The following is a 17,759-nucleotide window of genomic DNA, read 5'->3' as shown; positions in this document are numbered from 1 at the left end:
GGTGTAGCCTAGGCCCTTGTCCCCTCCCGGGCCCCACAAGAATACCACGGAAAGAGGTTATGGGCACCAGTGACGGGTGCTTTACCAGAGAACACGAGTCAGGGGAAGTTACATGGTGAGGTGAGATGGGGTGGGGGGATAGGGGCAGTCCCCCCCAGGTTGGCCTCAGCCAACGACGTCCCGAGTCCCGGCCCCACTGTCTTCCCGCTGGAGGCTGCAGCGGTTCATCTTGAGCTGAGTCAGCTGGATGTAGCGCAGGACGTTGGTGTCTGCAGGGGAGGCGGGCAGGGCATTATCTGTGTGTCCTGGGGCAGCAGGTGACAGCTGCACCACCTTGGCTCATACGTCATGGCCCCCATCCTCCACTGGCTCCCCCACACAGCCCATGTCGCCAGAGCCCTTCTCCCAAAGCCCCAGCCAAGCAGGCAGAGCAGGACGTGTCACACCTCCATACTTTCGTATCTGTTGTGCCCTCAGCCAGGCATGCCTGAGCTCAGAGACTCCTGTCGCACTTCTCACCCTCCAGTGACACTGCAGGAAGTGTGTTTTCTCCAAACCCCTTAGCAGGAAAACTCATCCCACACCCTGGTCCATGCACCTGTTGTGCTCCTACTTCATTGGTGATTAATACAGAACTGAGTCTTGTGTCTCCCCCACCCCATATGTGCGTGCACGTGCACACACACATACACACACACACTCTATGATTTACCACGGGGCAAGGAACAAGCCTCCGGGACTGCCAACCCCTCCCCTTGCTAATTTTCTGGCGTTGCCAGAAAAGGTGAATAAATAGGTGAGTGTGTGAATGGGTTAGTGAGCAGGTGAATGAGTTTGAGGGGGGAGGGGTAAATGCAGATTGGGGGGGGAGGTTGTGAGTGGCTAGGAAAGTGGCTGAATAGGTGAACGGAAGGTATCAGGGCGTGTTAATGACCGAAGAGATGAGAGGTGGTTGGGTGAATGTCAGGAACGACAGGTGAGTGGACGAGTGTGTGTGTAAGGAGTAGATGGGTAGCGTGGACGTGGGGTAGGGGACACAGCACTCCCTGAAGCCGCTCTGGCCTCACCCTCCTTCCCTTGTTTCCTCCTCTCTCCCAACCTCGCTTGCTCCCACCCCGCCCCTCACCTGTGGGCTCCCGGCTGCGGGCCTCCTGCAGGTAGCGCAAGGCGCGTGCATAGTCGCCCAGGTGGTAGAAGGCAATGCCGGCGCGGTAGGTAGCCTTGAAATTGCCCTGCTGCTTCTCCAGGACCTTGAGACAGTACTCGCGCACCCGCTCATAGTTCACCAGCTCCGACTGCAGGAGGCAGGCTGCGGGAGCACCAGGACTGGTGCTCTCACAGCCTGTCGACACCGAGGCCTCAGCTGATCGCAAGGAGCCTGGCCTTCAGGCTCTAGAGAACCCCTTCCCTTTCAGACGACGGAGCCCAGCCTACAGGCTTGCTCGGGCCACCGGGGAACGCAAAGCTTCTGACCAATCAAGACAGAATCAATCTGCGCCGCCGCTAGAGGGCGCGAAAAACACAGAGCTGGTCTCTCAGAGCTTGCTTAGCTGGGAGGTGTCTGTTAGCAAGAGTACTAAGGGCGATCTCACAGGTGGCGAGGGATGGGTCCTTGAATGGCTCCTCCAGGGTAAGTTTTTCTCACCTGAGATTCGCAGGTGGCAGCCCAAAGCCCATTTCCTGCATCCCAGCTCCTTCCATCCCTGTGGTCCCCTAGACTCCCAGCGCCTCTCTCTAACCAAGTTCTTAGTTCTTCCCCCACCTCACAGACCCCAGCCCTAACCCCTTCAAGCCCCCAGCCCCCACCCCAAGGCTTGAGGAGTGCCTCTCACGTCCCGCCCCTCTCACATAGGCACCCTCTGCGCTCCCCGACGGCCATACCCGTGAGAGAGTCGTAACATTCCACCTCTGTGTTCTCCACCAGGCGCCGCTGCTCCTCGCTGAGGCGGGCTGGCCCGGGGCTGGTGGCGGGCCCGGGGGTAGGGGCGGGCAGGCCTCCAGGGCGGGCTCCCTGCGCCGCCTTCAGCTGCAGCAGCGCTCGATGATACTTGCCGATGGCTTCCCGGAACTTCTTCTCCCGGTAGCAGCGCTGACCCTCCGCCTTAAACGCCACGGCGGCCCGCAGGCTGCTGTCGAGCGCCGCACCCAGGGCTCCCGACGCCTCTGGGGTAGGACTGGACCGAGCCGACCCATGGCGGGGGCTGGGGCCCGGCGGGGAAAGGGCGGGAGGCGGGCGCGGCGGAGGCTCCGGGGCAGCGCTGAGCATCAGCACCGGGGACAGCGCGCCGCGCTGCATTGTGGGAAACTCCTGCGGCCGCCGCTGCAGCTACCGCATCGCCCCCCGCGGGGCTGGTCCCCACCCTTTCCCCGCCCCCGCACCTCCGACAGCTGACTCCGGCTGCCCCCTATGGGTCTAGAGAAACCCCTCAAAACCCCACTCTCTTCAAAACCCTTCTTCCCACTCCTCTTACCTTCCCCACCCTGCTGCTTTGCTCTCCTCCCCTATGCCCAAAGCTCCCGAACCTTTCTAGAAAGAAAGAACAAGTCTGGGGAAAAGAGCAGGAAGATAACCTCGTGGAAAGCTGGTTTTCAGACTTGTGGGCATCTGGCACAGCTGGATAAGAACACAGGCCATGGATTCAAGCTGCCCAGATTCAAATTCCTGCTTATTTTCTCACTCGTTGTTGACTTGGACAAATCACCTAAATTACCTGTGATTCTGTATCCTCATCAGTAACATAGAACTATGATAGCAACTGTGGAACACACTCGTTTATCTATGCAACAAACAAATATTGACTGATATCTTTCTGTGCCCAATTCTGGGACTGGGTGATGCTGGGACATAGCAGGGACTGAGAACACCTCAGATTCTACCCTCACTGGGTTCCTAGGCAAGTGAGGAGACAGACAGGTGATCAGACAGTGGCAGCCCCGAGTGGGCTAGCCTGGGAGATAGAGGCAGAGCGGCCGGGGCTGGAATGGGGGAAACACAACAAGCTCTGAGGGCCCACAGGAGGCACCTGGCATAGGCTGAGATGGTGAGTGAAGACTTCCCGAAGGAGGGGAGAACTCGATGAACAAGAGAGATCTGTTTCTTGCCCTCATCTAACTCACTGTCTGGGTAGAAAAAACTGAGAAAGCAGTCACGTGACAGTGCAGCATGAGGATCACAGTAATAAAAAATGCACAGGGAAAGAAACACATGAGAGATTTTTGAGAGAAAAACAGTGAATGATTGTCCTTCAACCCTCCTTAGCTGCTTACTCAGTGCTGAGACCTTGATTAAGCTCCTCGGTCTTCCTCCACTTTCCTTCTGTGTAACATGGAGGTAACAAGTGAGCTGACTCCCGAGTAGCTGTAGGAGCTGAATCATGTTATGTAGGTAAAGCATGTAGCACGGGGCCTGGTAGAGTAATGACCAAATAGCAGCCAGTGTTCCTTATCGTTCTTGAGACTGTGAGATATGTGATTGTAAGTTCCTGACTCTGAGTCAGCGTCCACATAAACTAGTTTCACTTATTTTATTTGGCTCCATCGGGTCTTAGTTGCAGCATGCAGGATATTTCCTTATGGCACATGGACTCTCTAGCTGCAGTGTGTGGGCACAGTTGCTTTGAGGCATGAGGGATCTTACTTCCCCGACCAGGGGTCGACTTGGCATTGACTGCGTTGTAAGGTGGATTCTTAACCACTGGAGCACCATGGAAGTGCTGGCATACTCACGAATAGTTGTGGAATGAATGAGTCAATGAATAACTATGTATAGCACCATTACCACCCCCACCAAGACCCTAGCCTGGGTCTCATTCCCAAGCACCAACCCTGCATTTCCACTGTCCCCTCCCTTTCCCATGGCAGTTCCCACCCAACAGACTCAAACCTGAACATGACAACCTCTCATTCCAACTGCATTTCTATATTTTATTGTACTGAGTCTCTCCTTGATCCTCCAAACTTGAACACCTCAGTGGTGAAAACTTCCTCCTCTCAGCACCTCCAAACCTAGGCTTGGTTAAGAGTCGAGTATTCCAGAGACTGATTTCCAGAACAGCATCAGTCACCTTTCTGCACCTCGGGCATGTTTTTAATTAAAAACGTGGAAACCCACTGATTCATAACAACTATTTTCTGAGCAAACCTACTAATGTCTGAGTGCTACAGGCTCAATAGAAAGAGGGGACAACTGTACTAGCTCACAGTTCTGCTAGGATGCAGTGCTAGTAGTTTCACAATACCTACGAGGTGTCAGGCACGGTCCTAAAGTTTTATGTTTATGTTAACTTACGTCCTCATCACACCACCATGAGGTCGGTACTATAATTATACCCACTGACACTGTGGCACTTCAGAGGTTAAATAAATCAGACCACATTTAACAAACTCTTGCTATCCAAGGCCCATATGATCACAAACTGATGACCCTCGCAGGTCAGTATATGTGATGTGTTGGATTTGTGCAACCGTTAAAAATACTGAATTAGTTGCCAACATATAAGAGCAGAGATATTTATGGAACCGCAGATTTTCAACTTCCCTTACGAACGAAATCTGAAAACCTGGCACCATCAAGGTGACATTCTTCATGACTAGGACAGGCATTCTCAGTTTCTCACAGTCGCCCTTCTTCCTAGCTTCTCCCCAACCCGGAGACCGAGGTTCATTAGCTCGCGTTGCTATTTTCCTCTCGGCGTCTCTAACTCTCCCAAGTATTTGCGTTTGAGATCCGCGTTTTTCCCCGCTCAGCGGCACTAGTGGAAGCCCGCCAGTGCCCCCTGGCGGCGTAATCCAGAACTCTCATCGCGTCTCCCAGCAGCCATTAGGGACTCGGTGAGAACATCCAATCAGGTGAGTGGGAGGCCCGGAAGTGACCAATCAAAAACGAGAGAAGGGCCAGAATTTGACCACTGAGGATAGACAGCGCTCGGAATAAAAACTTTTTTATTGAAGTGGGAAACCGACGCACAAAGAGAGTCCTTTTTGCTGGGGTCTCCGGGCTCAGGGAGGCCCCGGTAGGGAGTGGCGGAGCAGGCAGGCGGCGGCGAGGCTGGTGCCCTGGCGCTGGGGCCGCGCGTACTTGAGGAAGACTGCGGCGCGGCCGGGCGCGGGGCCTCGGAGCGCAGCGCGGACCATGCACGGCTCGAGCGGGCCCAGTTCCGCTCGGCTGCGGCGGAGAGAAGGAGAAACGGAGGTGGGGCAAGAATAGCGGGGGGCCGGGGGACAGGACACGACCTGTCCTCGGAGCTTGGGGCTCGAGACTGAGAAGACAAGCTGACTTGGGTCCCCGGGGGCTACTCAGGGGCTCTCTCGGGGTCGGACACGCCACCCATCATCTAGAGCGACTGGAGGGGGGCTGAGGGGCGGACCCTCTGTTCTGCCCTCAGGGCGCCGCTACGGGAGAGCCAGGACCCGCGGAGAGGGAAGGAGTGGGGCTGAGGGTGGACAGACAGACATCCAGCTCTACCCCAGGGGCACGGGCTGGAGGAAAAGATGATCACTCTGCCCCGCGGTGGCACAGTTAACTCTGAGGGGGTTCGAGCAGCTAAAGGGTCATCCCATTCGCGGCCAGGAGGAGAGTTGGGGAATTCGAGGCTGGCAGACCCCTCATTCGCAACTCTGAAAAGCAGTTAGAGCATCTTCTGAGCCTGAGGAAATCCTATTTTTCACCCTGGGACGAGGTTAAGGGCCCCCAAATCTGTACAAACACCCCATTCTTTGAGACACCTCCAGAGAAAAGCAAATGGGACCACCCAGACTAGGCAGTCACCCCATTCTCTCTCGCACTCAGGAAACAAGTCTAGCCCCGCCCCCATATAATTGTTTATATTCTCGGAGGCGGTAAAGATGGCGACAAAGAAGGGAGGCCCTGCAGCCACAGAGACCCTCCACAGCAGCCATACCTGTAAAGCGCCGGCTCGGGCCCGGAACCCGCTCCGTCGAGCACCCGGTGAGCCAAGCTCAGCGCCGCAGCTGCACGGCGACCCGGCTCCCACCCTGCGGCTTCGGCCTCTAGCAGAGACAGCTCCAAGAAGTAAGTGGCCAGTAGCAACACCTGCAGTTTCGGCGGGGAACGCGTCAGGGCACACCCTACTCTCGAGGCCACGCCACGCCCGCACAGGCCGCGCCCACCCGCACAGGCCACGCCACGCCCCTACCCACGAGGCCGCGCCGGGCTCCTGCCCCTTGCACCTGGGGGCCGCTCTGGGCCAGCGCAGCAAGCAACCCGAGGCAAAGTAGCGGGCCTGGGTGGTGCAGCCGGAAATCCAAGCGGCTCAAGATGCGGCGCTCCGCGCGCAGAAGCTCGGCCCGCGAGAAGGAGCCAGCGCCCAGGAGACAGAGGGAGGAGGGCTGGGAATTGGGGGGGGGGAGGTGGGGAAATCTTGGACCCTAGCTCGTTAATCTCTGCACTTGAGCGCCTGGGATCGTTTCAATCCCCGTTCTGGACCTCCGTTTCCTGGTCTGTAAAATGGGGCCATTGATTTGCTGTCTGGAAGTCACGGAAAGCAGAGGCTTCACAGCCAGATAGACTTGGGTTCCTGACCTCAAACCCTACCGTTTACTCACTGTCTGACATGGACATCCACTGAAGCTCTCTGAGATTCAGTGTCTTCACATAAAACGGAGATATGACTTCCTACTTCACCAGGCAGTTCTGATAAGGCACTGAGTTTATGCATGTTAACTATACTCAAGGACTACAGCTACTGGAACTACTCAAGACTGAGTCCAAGTACCAAATGCTTTTCTTCTGGCAAATGTCTTCCTCTCTCTGGGCCTCAGTCTCTTCCTCTGTTAAAAGGACACATTGGTAGCCTCTACCACATAGAGACATACTGGGATTCCAAGACTAGGTAAAGTGCTTGCTTGGCACACACTAGGCATTTAATCTGTGAGGCGGAGAGGAAGGGCTCCACCCTCCCAAGCCCCGCCCCGGAAGTACCTCGGGAAGCACGCACTCTTCCACTTTGCACGCCACGAACAGGCAGGCCATGCCCAACAGCTGCAAGCGATGTAGGCGCACTCGGCCCGCGCGCAAATAGGAATCAAGCAGGTGCACGGCCAGGTAGAGCGTGTCCCCCGCTAGACCCAGGTACTCCTGGGGAGGGGCGCGAGTGAGCACCAAGGTTCTAGACTGCTACGCAGGCCCCTCCCTGCCCCCTCCCGGTTACGTACGTGCACCTGAACCAGCCAGTCCACCACTAGCGCGCGCATCTCCGGGGTCACGGTGCGGGGCAGGGCCCTCTGGGGCAGCGCGCGGCACACCTGCGGTCGGGCAAGGACGGCCTCAGTCTCCACACCTGTGCCTTGGCTTCCCTCCCAGGCTCCAGCCCTGGGTGCCCTAATCTCGCATCAGTTGGACGTCACGAGTGCCACATACAAACTGGCCTCCAACGTCTCCTCCGAATACACTCCTCTTGGGTGTCCCCATCTAGAACCCTGGACTTTGTTCTGGACGCCTCACTTTCCAGCTCTCCAGTCTAGCCCCCAAGGCCACAGGACTTCATTACTGAGCATCTTCTCCTGGGTTCCCCGACTCCAGTCTTAGTCACCAACCCTCAACCCATCCTCCTCAGAGCACCCAGAGGGTCTTTCTAAAGTATAAATCTGACCAAGGAACTCCCCAGCTTAAAACCCTTCCGTGGCTTTCAGTACCCTTAAGAGAAAATCCTAATTGCTCTGGCTCCGGCCCTGCTCCAGCATCACCTATCCCCTCTCTCCCCCCAAAACCCACACTTAAGCTACTTCTTTTGGTCCTGGACTGTGCCAACCTCATTCCTACCTCAGGGCCTTTGCACTTATGTGCCAGCTGAAATGGTCATTCCCCACTCCTTGCATTTCTGACTTCTCAGTCCTTCCAGTCTCAGCTAAAATTTCCTCGACTTTTTCTGTACTTTTTCATGCACCCTATCATCTCTATCTCATTGCTTTATTTTCCTCTTAGGATTTTCAGCCTGGAGATATCTGGTGTTTACTTCAAAGTTTTATCTTTTTGCTCCACTAGACTGCCAGCAGGGCAGGGATTTTTGTCCCGATCACAGCTGTATCTTGGTTCCTAACAGAGACCCTGGCATGGGAGAGATGCTCACAAGATGTTAAATAAATGCAGCCCTTCAGTATTTCTTCTGGCAACGCCTGTCTCAGACAATATCTGTGGACAACCATAGCCTGTGTTTTGGTTTTTGTGGCCCTTCTGAAATTATCGCCTACATGTGCTTGTTTGTCTCTGCTCACTGAAGCCGACTGTCTCGTGTTGTCCATCACAGCATCCTCAGTGCCTAGAACATGCTCAGAAACATTTGTTAATAACTCACTGAATAACTGATAAGTGGGTCAATGTGACGGACTATGCAGTACCAAAGGAAGGGCTGCAAACAGCTGGCGATGCTGGGAAAGGGCATTCCGCACAGGTACAGTGCAAGAGAAAAAGGCCAAGAAGTTGTAGGTGGCAGCGGTATAAAAGCTGCAAAGTCAGCGGGAAGTGACGTGAGAGGCTGGTGAGGTGGGAGTTAGGGAAGACTTGTTGAGTGGGTGTTGGGCGAGAGAGTCAGCTTTGGCTTCCTCCAACCCGAACATCACCTCTGCTGCCCTCCAGGGATATGGGCAGCCCTAGAGTTGCCCAAAGCCCGCTGGTCCACGAGTGTCCCCCCCACCCCACCCCACCCCACCCCCACTCACCATGACTTCGGCGAAGATGTCCCCAGCGTACTCACGTTCTCCCTCCAGCCCCAGCGCGCTCAGAGCCTCCTCCAGCCCCGGCGGCGCGCACGGCACCGGGGGCCTCTCCGGGCGTCCTGGGGAGACGCTCCTGCCCGCCGGGAAGCCGTCAGGGATTGAGGTGCTCCGAGGCTCTGGGTCGAGGGAGGCGTTTGAACTCTGCAAGGGGAAGGGGCTGGGATCAAGAGCCTGGAGAGAGGCCCAAGCCGGGAGGCGGGAACCTGGCTCCTGTAGCTCACCAGCATCCTTCGGGCTGGCGTCAAGGGTCAAGACAAGCGCCCGCCTCTTCCTGCTGGAGCGGAGGACCCGCGACAGGTGCTTTAAATGCGTGTGGGCGCGTGCGTGCTGAGCACGCTTCACCTGGGCAGGTGCAGAGGCAAAGACGAAATGCTACATAGGCTGGCTCTGCCCCATCCAAACTCTTAAGGTCAGGCAGATGGCTCAAACCCTCTTTCTGCTACTTACTATATGATCAGAAGCAGGCCCTGTGAGCCTCACTCTCCTCAGAGATAAAGTAGGGATTTCAAAACTTACCCAACACAGTGGTCCTGAGGAATTTGTAAGATTGTTAAATGTCCAGCACAGGGATTAAAACCTTAAAAGCTCAAGGCACGGGAGCTACAAAATCATGTAACAAATATTGATAGAAGGCCTCTGTCCCCTGTGGTGGGTATTCAGGGATGAGCCCGTGGTCGCTGCCTTTACCAAATCCACAGCTTCCAGGGGAGCTGATCCTCACGAGTCACCGACCATTGGTCTGGGTTAGTGCAGTGGCCTCTTCACTGCTCTTCCCTCCACAATCGCCACCCACTGTGCAGCCGGAAACGACGCTGTGACACCCCCCGCCCCAATACATCAGATCATGCTCTGCCTCTGTTCAAAACATTGTGGGCTCCCATAGCCCTCAAGTTGAGTCCAGGAGGCCCTATATTATCTTCCCACCCCCAAACATATCTTCGAGCCCATCGCCTATCCCCCTCACTCACTCCTCTCCCATCACACTGGCTTCCTGGCTCAGCCTCACCCACACCCACAATTCTACCTCAGGGCCTTTGCACTGGCTGTCCCCTCTATCTGGAACCTCCTCCCTCAGAGATCCTTCACTTCCTGCAAAGTGTTTCCTCAGATGCCTCCTTCTCCGTGAAAAGTGACATCCTGAGCATTTCCTGTTCCCATTCTATGCATGTACTCTTACCTTAGCACTTCCTGCCTTATTTATTGTCTCCCTCCTGACTAGACTGTGAACCCCATGAGGGCAGGGCTTATCTAGTTTTTGTTTCCATTGCTGTATGCTCAGTGCCTCAAGGAGGCTTGCCAGTGTCAGTGCATAAATATTTGTTGAATGAATGAGTGAGCAGACAGGAAGGGCCTCTCTGAGGAGGTTATGTTGAAACTGAAACCTGTAAGAGGAGCCAGAAATGCAGATAGAGGACAGAATGTTCCAAGTGTGTGGGGGGAAGCGGGGGGGTGGGGGGTGGGAAGCATGAGAAAGACCCTGAGGTAGGAGAGCTTGCTATTTTCAGGCACTGAGAGGTCAGTGAGGCGGGAAAAGTAAACAACTGAGATGCTGGACCATTGGCTTCCTATCATACTTAAAACTCAAACATCTTACCTTGGGCCCAAGGTGCTTTTGGCCCAGTTACCTGTTTAACCTCATTTCCTTCTACTTTGCCTATGCCTTCACTCCTTGAGACACTCTGTCTTTATGTTCCCCAAACACATCAGACACCTGCCTGCCTCAGAACTTTCGCACTTGCCATTCCTGTCGTCCAAACCGGATGAGAACCCGGATATGTACATGTTCAGAGGACCTCTACGCAGTGGGAGGCAGACCTCAGAGGTAGTGCAGGTTTGGTTCTAGACCACCTCAGGAAAGCAAATATTGCAATAAAGTGAGTCACACAAATTTTGTTTGGTTTCCTAGTGTATGTAAAAGTTGTGTACACTATTGTAGTCTGTTGTGTGCAACAGTATTATGTCTAGAGAAAAAATGTGCATACCTTAATTTTAAAATACTTTATTGAAAAAAAATGCCAACTATCATCTGAAAACATAGGGTTGCCACAAACTATCAATTTGTAAAAAAAAAAAAAAAAGCAGTCTCTGCAAAGCACAATAAAGTGAAGCACAATAAAATGACATATGCTGTAACAAAATTACTACAAGGGGAAAGGAGTAACTTTACAGAGGCAAAATCTGACAGACACCTTAACTGAGGAATCAGTCATCACCAGAAACAGAACAGATTGCCTATGTACCTCCTGATAGGATGTACCAAGAAGGGCACCTCATTTCAAGGAAGTTCTTTCAAAAATAGCTTACATATAACCACAAAGAAACATCAGGCAACAAACCCTGATCAAGAAACATTCTGCAAAACAACTGGGCTTCCCAGGTGGCTCAGTGGGTAAAGGATTTGCCTGTAACGCAGGAGACAGGTTCGATCCCTGGGCCAGGAAGATTCCCCAGAAGAGGGTATGGCAACCCACTCCAGTATTCTTGCTTGGGGAATCCCACGGACAGAGGAGTCTGGTGGGCCACAGTCCATGGGGCTGCGGAGTCAGACATGACTGAAGCGACTGAGCACAGGCACACTGCAAAATAACTGTCCTGTAAGCTTCAAACCAGACAATGGAAACGCAACATGTTAAGTCTGGACTGAGTCATTGGCTGGGACTTACTTTCTTTTGTATTCAGGGACCCTAATGTGATCATTAATGAAAATCTGATTAAGGGCCAAGAGAAAAGCGTTGTCTCAATGTTAACTTCTGAACTTTGGTAACTGGACTGTGGTTAAGAGACTGTTCTGGTATGGGGACAGACATATAAGTATATAGGGGTGAAGTCAATGCAGGATGTCACGGGGAACCTGCATGAAGGGCAGGTGAAAATTCTTTGTACTTTTTAAAAATAAAACTTTGGACATTCATGCAAAGTTGTAAAGAGGAAAGAGTTCCCAAATACCCCATACCCACTTTCCCCTATGAATACTTTAGTGTGGTCTGTAACAATTTAGTAAGCCAATATGGACACAGTATTATCAAACCCATGCACTCTTTGGACTTTCTTAATTTTTACCTAGTGTCTTTGCTGTCCTAGGACCCCATTGGCTTCTTTTGGTTGACGGTTCCTTTTGGAACCTTGACAGTTCTAAGAACCCGTGGTCAGGTCTTTTGCAGAACATCACTCAACTACAATTTTTCTGGTGGCTATTTTCTATTAGATCGAGAGTATGTGTTTTAGGGAGAAAGAGCCCAGGGGTAAAGTAACATTCTAATCGCCTATCAAAGGCACACAATGCCCACGTGGATCCACCACTGTGATGTTGACCTTGATCACCTGGCTGACATAGTTTCACTTTCTCCAATGAAAAGTTGCCTTCCCCCACTTTTCACACTGTACTTTGGAAGTGTCTTTGCAGCCCGTATCAGAGGAATGGGGTGGGGGTGGGGTCATGTTTCCCCTCCTTGAAGGCAGAGTATTTATAGAAATTATCTGCAAGTCTGTGCGGGTATGTCTCTTGCCATACTGTCACTTCTATCAGCACAGACTCATTTATTTTACCCCTTGGGTGTAACCCAGTATTACGCTATTTATTGCTGCTCAAATTGCTTTCAGCTGTGGCCACTGGGGGCTCTTCCCCCTTGGCTCCCATGCCCCTTCACATGCCCCATCAGTGAGGTTTTGGTTTCAGCAGGTCCTTATGTTCAAGCACAAGATGCTCTGAATTCATCTCGAACATTTCCTGCTCCAGTCCTAGAATCACTGTGGTACTAATTTTGAAAGTTTCAAAAGTTTTCAAAGGACCCGCGGTTACTTCAAAATTAAAGTTTAAAATACTTGAATGGCTACACTTTGGGGAAAAGCTATCTGACATGTATTAGAATACAGCAACTCTAGAATGTAGGCCACAAAAACTTAAAAAGCACAAGCGCAGCAAGATGGATCGTTACACTGAGGTTTATGACATTATTGCTGACAGCAGCAAACAAACTGGAAACCAAGTAAATGTTTGTCACTGGGGGGCAGCTGAGTCAGCTCCACCCGGAGAAAAAGTTTGTGAAGCGGCTGGAGGTGTGACAACAGTGTCCACAAAGAGTCCCTCAGATGCAAAACAGGAGCTGACAAAGGATCTCGTTTCTACCAACGACCCAGCATGGCCTACTGGTGTTGGTACACTGGCAGGAGGCGGCTAAGATGCGGCAGGATGGAGCCCAGTGGCTTGACATCATAGGCACAGGGGTGACGTGAGGGCCAGAATGACTGCACAAGTGCTCAAGGCCAGGGGTGGTTCTGACTTTCCTCCTCCTCTCACAAAACTTGTGAAACTGTCTACATGCACATGACAAAAGATCAACCTATTCAAAAGTTAATTTTCATAATTGATGAAATTTTACTTAAACTCTTCCCTCTAAACTGCTTTGGGAAAAGTTCTGCCAGTGAAATAAGAAGCACCACTACGTCTAAGGGGATATGTTCAATGGAGGGTGGCAGCTGAGCAGCCTCTGGGAGCCTGTCCGTGGACAGGAGACAAGGGCTAACTGGCTGAGGTAGACGTGGGTTGGACCCACACAGAGGTCTGACTGACAGTGTGGTGTGACAAGAAACGGGCACTGGTCACCTCCAGGGGCTGCACCAGAAGGGAGAGTAGAAGACTTTAAAAAAAAAAAAAAAATTCTTTTTATCAGAGTGTAGTTGCTATTAAAGGGCTTTTTATAAGCCTCTCTGCCGTTTCTCATATGGCCACCAGGACACTTTTATAGCTCAATAATAACATTCGTATAAAATTAGAAAACAGAACCTCTTTTTTGTAGGATCTGATATTTTTCTCTACCCTCATTTACGCCTTCAAAGACTCCAGGTATGTGAAGGCCAACACCTTCTGGCAACATCTGACATTAAATTCACCTGTGCCAGGGCTCAGCAGGGACAACCCTGACCCAGGGGCTGCAAGGAATGATTTGAGCACGGGAGCTCCAGGATTAAAGGGCCAGGCGCCAGAGGGGCGCAGAGCCCTGAGGGTTATGAACCCACCTGAGGTGCCCCCGGTTGACAGCCATCACACATCCCACTGATCCTCTAATGGCTTTGTATCAGAAAAGTGACTTCGCTGGTGGCTCAGACGGTAAAGCGTCTGCCTACAACGCGGGAGACCCGGGTTCAATCCCTGGGTCAGGAAGATCCCCTGGAGAAGGAAATAGCAACCCATTCCAGCACTGTTGCCTTGAAAATCCCATGGATGGAGGAACACCTGGCAGGCTACAGTCCATGGGGTCACAAAGAGTCAGACACGACTGAGTGACTTCACTTTTTCGGAATTGGGGGCCATAAATGAGAAGGCGTGTGCAGGCGGTGCCCCCTTCTAGGAAATGAGTCCACTCCCTCCCACATTGGCTCCCAGGGCCCAGCCCTTCCACCCTGACCCCTCGCAGCTTTTCCACCCATCTCTCCACCCCACCTCTTTTTGCCTAAGCAGTTCCTGGGGGACCGGAATGGGCTCTGTTCACTGTACCCTCAGTCCAGGCACCTTCCACCAACTCTTCACCAGCTCCTCCCACCAAGTAACCCCCACCCTCAACCTGAGCTTGAGCACCCCAGGTGCCTCCTCCACCTGCTTCCCCACCTCACAGCTCAACAGGCCGTGACCAGAGCAATGGGAGCAGGAGGCAGCCGGTGCCAAGGGCTGGACTCAGGAAGCAAGGAAAGGCCGGGGTGGTGGGCCCCAGTCTGAAATGAGTGTCTTTATTGCTTGTACCGTACAAATACGAGGAGATGGGGACAGGCCAGTGGGAGGAGGAGAATTGTCAGATTAATGACATACACACACAGGAAAAAAGAACCCCACCCACCCCAACCCACCCCTGCCCCACCCCAGAATGTCTCTCTGTGAACTACCTACAGGAGGTGGGGTGGGGAGAGCAAAACCACAAAAACTAAAGTCCAAACACCCAGAGATGTTGGGGGGCAGGGGAGTCAGGGCAACAAGTGGACCCCAGGCGTGGCTCCCCTGCTAGGCCAGCGCCCCCCTTGGGATGAAGTGCTTGAGCCAGGGGCGGGGTCCGAGCCCACTCATGCCACACACACACACCTGACACACATGTGCACACACACACACACCCCACATGCATCCACACCCCAGATGCACAGGGATGCCCACAGACACACACAGTCTGAGGCACACACGGGAGTGCCCACAGCACTGACACGTTCACCTTAAGGCTGCAGAATGTGGGGCCCGGAGAGGGGGAGAGAGTGAGGGGGCCCCTCCCTCGGCACGTACCAGACCCCCACCCCCACCCCCTCTTCAACCCAAGTCCGCCGGGCAGGCCCAATACTGTCTCGGTGCGAGATGTGTAACAGCCGAGGCTGGCGCCCCTCTGTCCCAAGCAGAGAGAAGGGGGAGACCCCGGCCCCCGTCCTCGGAAGGGGCTGGGGCGAGGCCCGGGCTCCAGCAGGAGGTAAGGCCGGCCGGAAGGAAGCCCTGGTAAGGCACGGGGCTGGTGGGTGGGGAGGCTAGCCCCTCTTGTGTTCCTCCTGCCTCATCCACAGGGTCAGGAGAGCAGCTGAGGGGGCGGGGAAGACAGGGCCAGGCGGCAGCACCCGCTCCGGGTTCCCCGAGGGGAGAGCGGGCCCTGTCCACGCGAGGGAGCCTGGACCCCTATCCTGCACACAGCTTCCACAGGCCCATGCTACTCTCCCACCCCCGGTCCCTGGACATTATTGCTTTTTCGCCCCTCACAGGAGGAGGGGGCTGGACTGCCCCCCGCCAGGCCACTCGGAGCCTGACGACAGGGCCAGGAAGGCAGCCTCTGACAGGAGCAGCTGCGCGGAGGCGGGCTGCCCGCGGGCCCCGCGGCTCCACGCTTCGCCCCTCACGGGGGCTTTATGTCGATTAAAAACCGGAATCTCTCCCACTGCCCAAAGGCCTGGTCCTGGGCAGGCAGAGGAGAGGCTCCCGAGTCCTGGTCTGTAACAAAGGTGAGGGCAGGATGGGATCCTGGAGGCAGGGCCGCAAGGACCGCTGAGGTGAGTTTGGCAGAGGGCTGAGGGAAAAACTGGAAATGGGGGTAAGGAGGTGAGGGATGGGGACACAAACAAAAAAGGCAAAATAAAAAGTTGAAAAAAAAAAAAAGAAGAAAAAGCCCCCGGCGGTGATGGCAGCAGCCTGCGTGCGTCCCGTGGCGGCAGCAGGCGGCTGCTCACTCTCGGATGCTGGCCGAATAGGAGAACTGGGGGAAGTGCGTCCGCTGGTCCAGCTCCAGTGAGCCCAGGCTGTCATCTGTGGGGGTCGGTGGACGTAGCTGGGGGAGAGCTGGCCAGGAGAGGGCCCAGGCCCCCTGGCCAGGCCACAGTGCAACCCCCAGAGACTGAGAACGGGGCCGCGGACCGAGGCTAAGAGGCCTCCCTCCCTCTCAGGCACAGCCCCACCCCAGGCCGGGACCCCGGCCTGCTCACCCAGGCTCCCGAGCATCCCCCCAGCTTCTCTGACTCGGTCATACCAGGGTCTCACCCAGACCTCTGTGGCCAGTCTTCTGCCCTGGGCACCACTCCCATCCTCAACTACCCTTCCTCCACATGAAGCCGAGGCAAGGGTACCTTCCAAAGCCCTCTCCTCTGCTCAAACCCTTCCCTGGCTCATCCTTACTCCTCCAGGTGGCCGCCAAGATTCTCCTGCTTGTCCTTCCCTGCTCTATTCCGACCTATGCAATGCTCCCATTTCTGGGAGTCCCGTGTGCCATTCGTTTTGCCAAGAACTCAGCTGCCCTGTCTCCTTCTCAAGGAAGCCCTCCCTGACTCACAGTCCAAGGCAGGCATTTCCCCTGAGCCCCTCCAGACCCATACTCCTAACACCATCGGCCCGATCACTCTGGGGTGCCACCCCGCCTGGACTTTGATTCCCCAAGGGCAGGGCCCAGGGCTGTCTCGTCACTGCTGTGTCTGCAACACAGCCCAGCACTGGGAGGGGGAAGTAAGAACCCAAAACTGCTACAGAATCATTGAAACCAACCACGCAGCCCCAAAGCCCTGATCAGTGAGCAAGACAATGATGGGCACTGACCACTCCTCTAGGGTGTCCTGCCCAGACTCCCCCATCTAAGTGCTGTGGCCACTGGTTCCTGGCGACCCTCACTGGGTCCAAAGGCGGGCCGACAGTGAACGCCTTGGCAAGCTCACTGCAGGGTAAACCGCCCAGACACGGAGGGGGCCCTGTGAGCTTCCCCCCGGAGAACTGGGTCAAGGGCAGAGCCCCCTGAGCCCCCCTTCCAAGCCAGGCCCATGGGGAGTAGGGGCCTCCGACACTCACAGCGGTCCGGGGGTGTGACTGTGATGGACTGGGCGGTGAACTCGTCATCAAAGTACCTTGTGTCGACCTCAGATGTGACCTGAGGTTTGAAGGGTGGCAGGAGCTGTGGAGAAGAGGAGTCCAGCCTCAGGTCCCTGAGGAGTGGAGGCCTTGGCCAAGGTCACCCAGGAGAGGCCGGGCTCCTGTGGGGAGCAGGCAGACAGTGGGGCTCACCTTCTTCTGGACCACGTCCTGCCAGTTGATACTGAGGAAGAACCTGTGCTCCATGACCTCCTTGGCATCGCTGGGCCCCCCGCCGAGCCTGGGCAGAGATGGCCATGAACACCTGCCTCCCGGGGCAGCCGGGTCCTGGGAGACGGGCTTTCGGTGCGAGCCCTGATAACCTTTAACATCCCAGGACACTCCACCACCTCACGGAGGAGGGGTCTGGGGCTCAGGGAGGGAGTCCCTGTGACCAGGGTCAGAACCTGGAGATTCCAACCTGGCCCCAGGGACAGGGATGCAAGCTGAGAGGGTGGGCTCCGCAGACGGCCGCTTCACATCCTGGCTCTGTCACCCTAGGCCAGGCACACGGCCACCCTGTTCCTCAGTGTCTCCATGAAACAAGGCAGGGCAGGCGGAGGCTAAAGACAGGCTTGGCCAAGGGAATGCCCCTAAGTGCCAGCCGTGGGGCTGATCAATCAACACACAGCAAGCGTTCCACGGGTGCATGCACTTGTGGACGCTGCCCCCTGCAGGC

General features: G+C 54.8%; 3 protein-coding genes across 10 annotated transcripts in view; all 3 read right to left on the bottom strand.

Annotated features, from left to right (window-relative positions):
- Positions 1 to 59: 59 nt before the first annotated feature.
- TTC9B (tetratricopeptide repeat domain 9B) lies at positions 60 to 2,296 on the bottom strand. Of its 2 annotated transcripts, none has more exons than XM_081516393.1 (3): positions 1,882 to 2,296; positions 1,127 to 1,342; positions 60 to 269 (listed from the first exon to the last, which is right to left on the bottom strand). In XM_081516393.1, the coding sequence occupies exons 1-3, from the start codon at positions 2,294 to 2,296 to the stop codon at positions 166 to 168; spliced, it is 735 nt and encodes a 244-aa protein (XP_081372519.1). In that variant the 3' UTR covers positions 60 to 165. The 2 variants fall into 2 exon arrangements, with proteins under 2 accessions (XP_081372519.1, XP_081372520.1); XM_081516394.1 differs by having other exon boundaries at positions 1,127 to 1,309.
- Positions 2,297 to 4,926: 2,630 nt separating this feature from the next.
- CCNP (cyclin P) lies at positions 4,927 to 8,960 on the bottom strand. The gene is given in 7 exon segments (XM_081516392.1): positions 4,927 to 5,164; positions 5,901 to 6,052; positions 6,190 to 6,348; positions 6,941 to 7,096; positions 7,174 to 7,263; positions 8,677 to 8,885; positions 8,888 to 8,960. Coding segments are annotated over 7 exon segments (1,005 nt in total). The 3' UTR covers positions 4,927 to 4,998.
- Positions 8,961 to 14,443: 5,483 nt separating this feature from the next.
- The window catches only part of AKT2 (AKT serine/threonine kinase 2), a 47,756-nt gene continuing 44,440 nt past the window's right edge, over positions 14,444 to 17,759 (bottom strand). For 6 of the 7 annotated variants that reach the window (XM_081516352.1, XM_081516353.1, XM_081516348.1 and 3 more), the window contains 3 exons: positions 17,234 to 17,321; positions 17,021 to 17,123; positions 14,444 to 15,994 (listed from right to left, as the gene is read on the bottom strand). In XM_081516352.1, coding sequence (XP_081372478.1) covers positions 15,915 to 15,994; positions 17,021 to 17,123; positions 17,234 to 17,321 — 271 coding nt within the window. In that variant the 3' untranslated portion in view covers positions 14,444 to 15,914. Of the gene's footprint in view, positions 15,995 to 17,014; positions 17,124 to 17,233; positions 17,322 to 17,759 lie in introns of all 7 variants that reach the window. The other variant, XM_081516346.1, reaches the window with a different exon arrangement.

The sequence above is a fragment of the Giraffa tippelskirchi genome, chromosome 7, assembly GCF_054371585.1.
Source record: "Giraffa tippelskirchi isolate mGirTip1 chromosome 7, T2T-mGirTip1v1.2.pri, whole genome shotgun sequence".
In the NCBI taxonomy this organism is placed as follows: domain Eukaryota; kingdom Metazoa; phylum Chordata; class Mammalia; order Artiodactyla; family Giraffidae; genus Giraffa; species Giraffa tippelskirchi.
The sequence above is the reverse complement of the archived record's forward strand: the minus strand, read 5'-3'. Positions and strand labels throughout refer to the sequence as shown.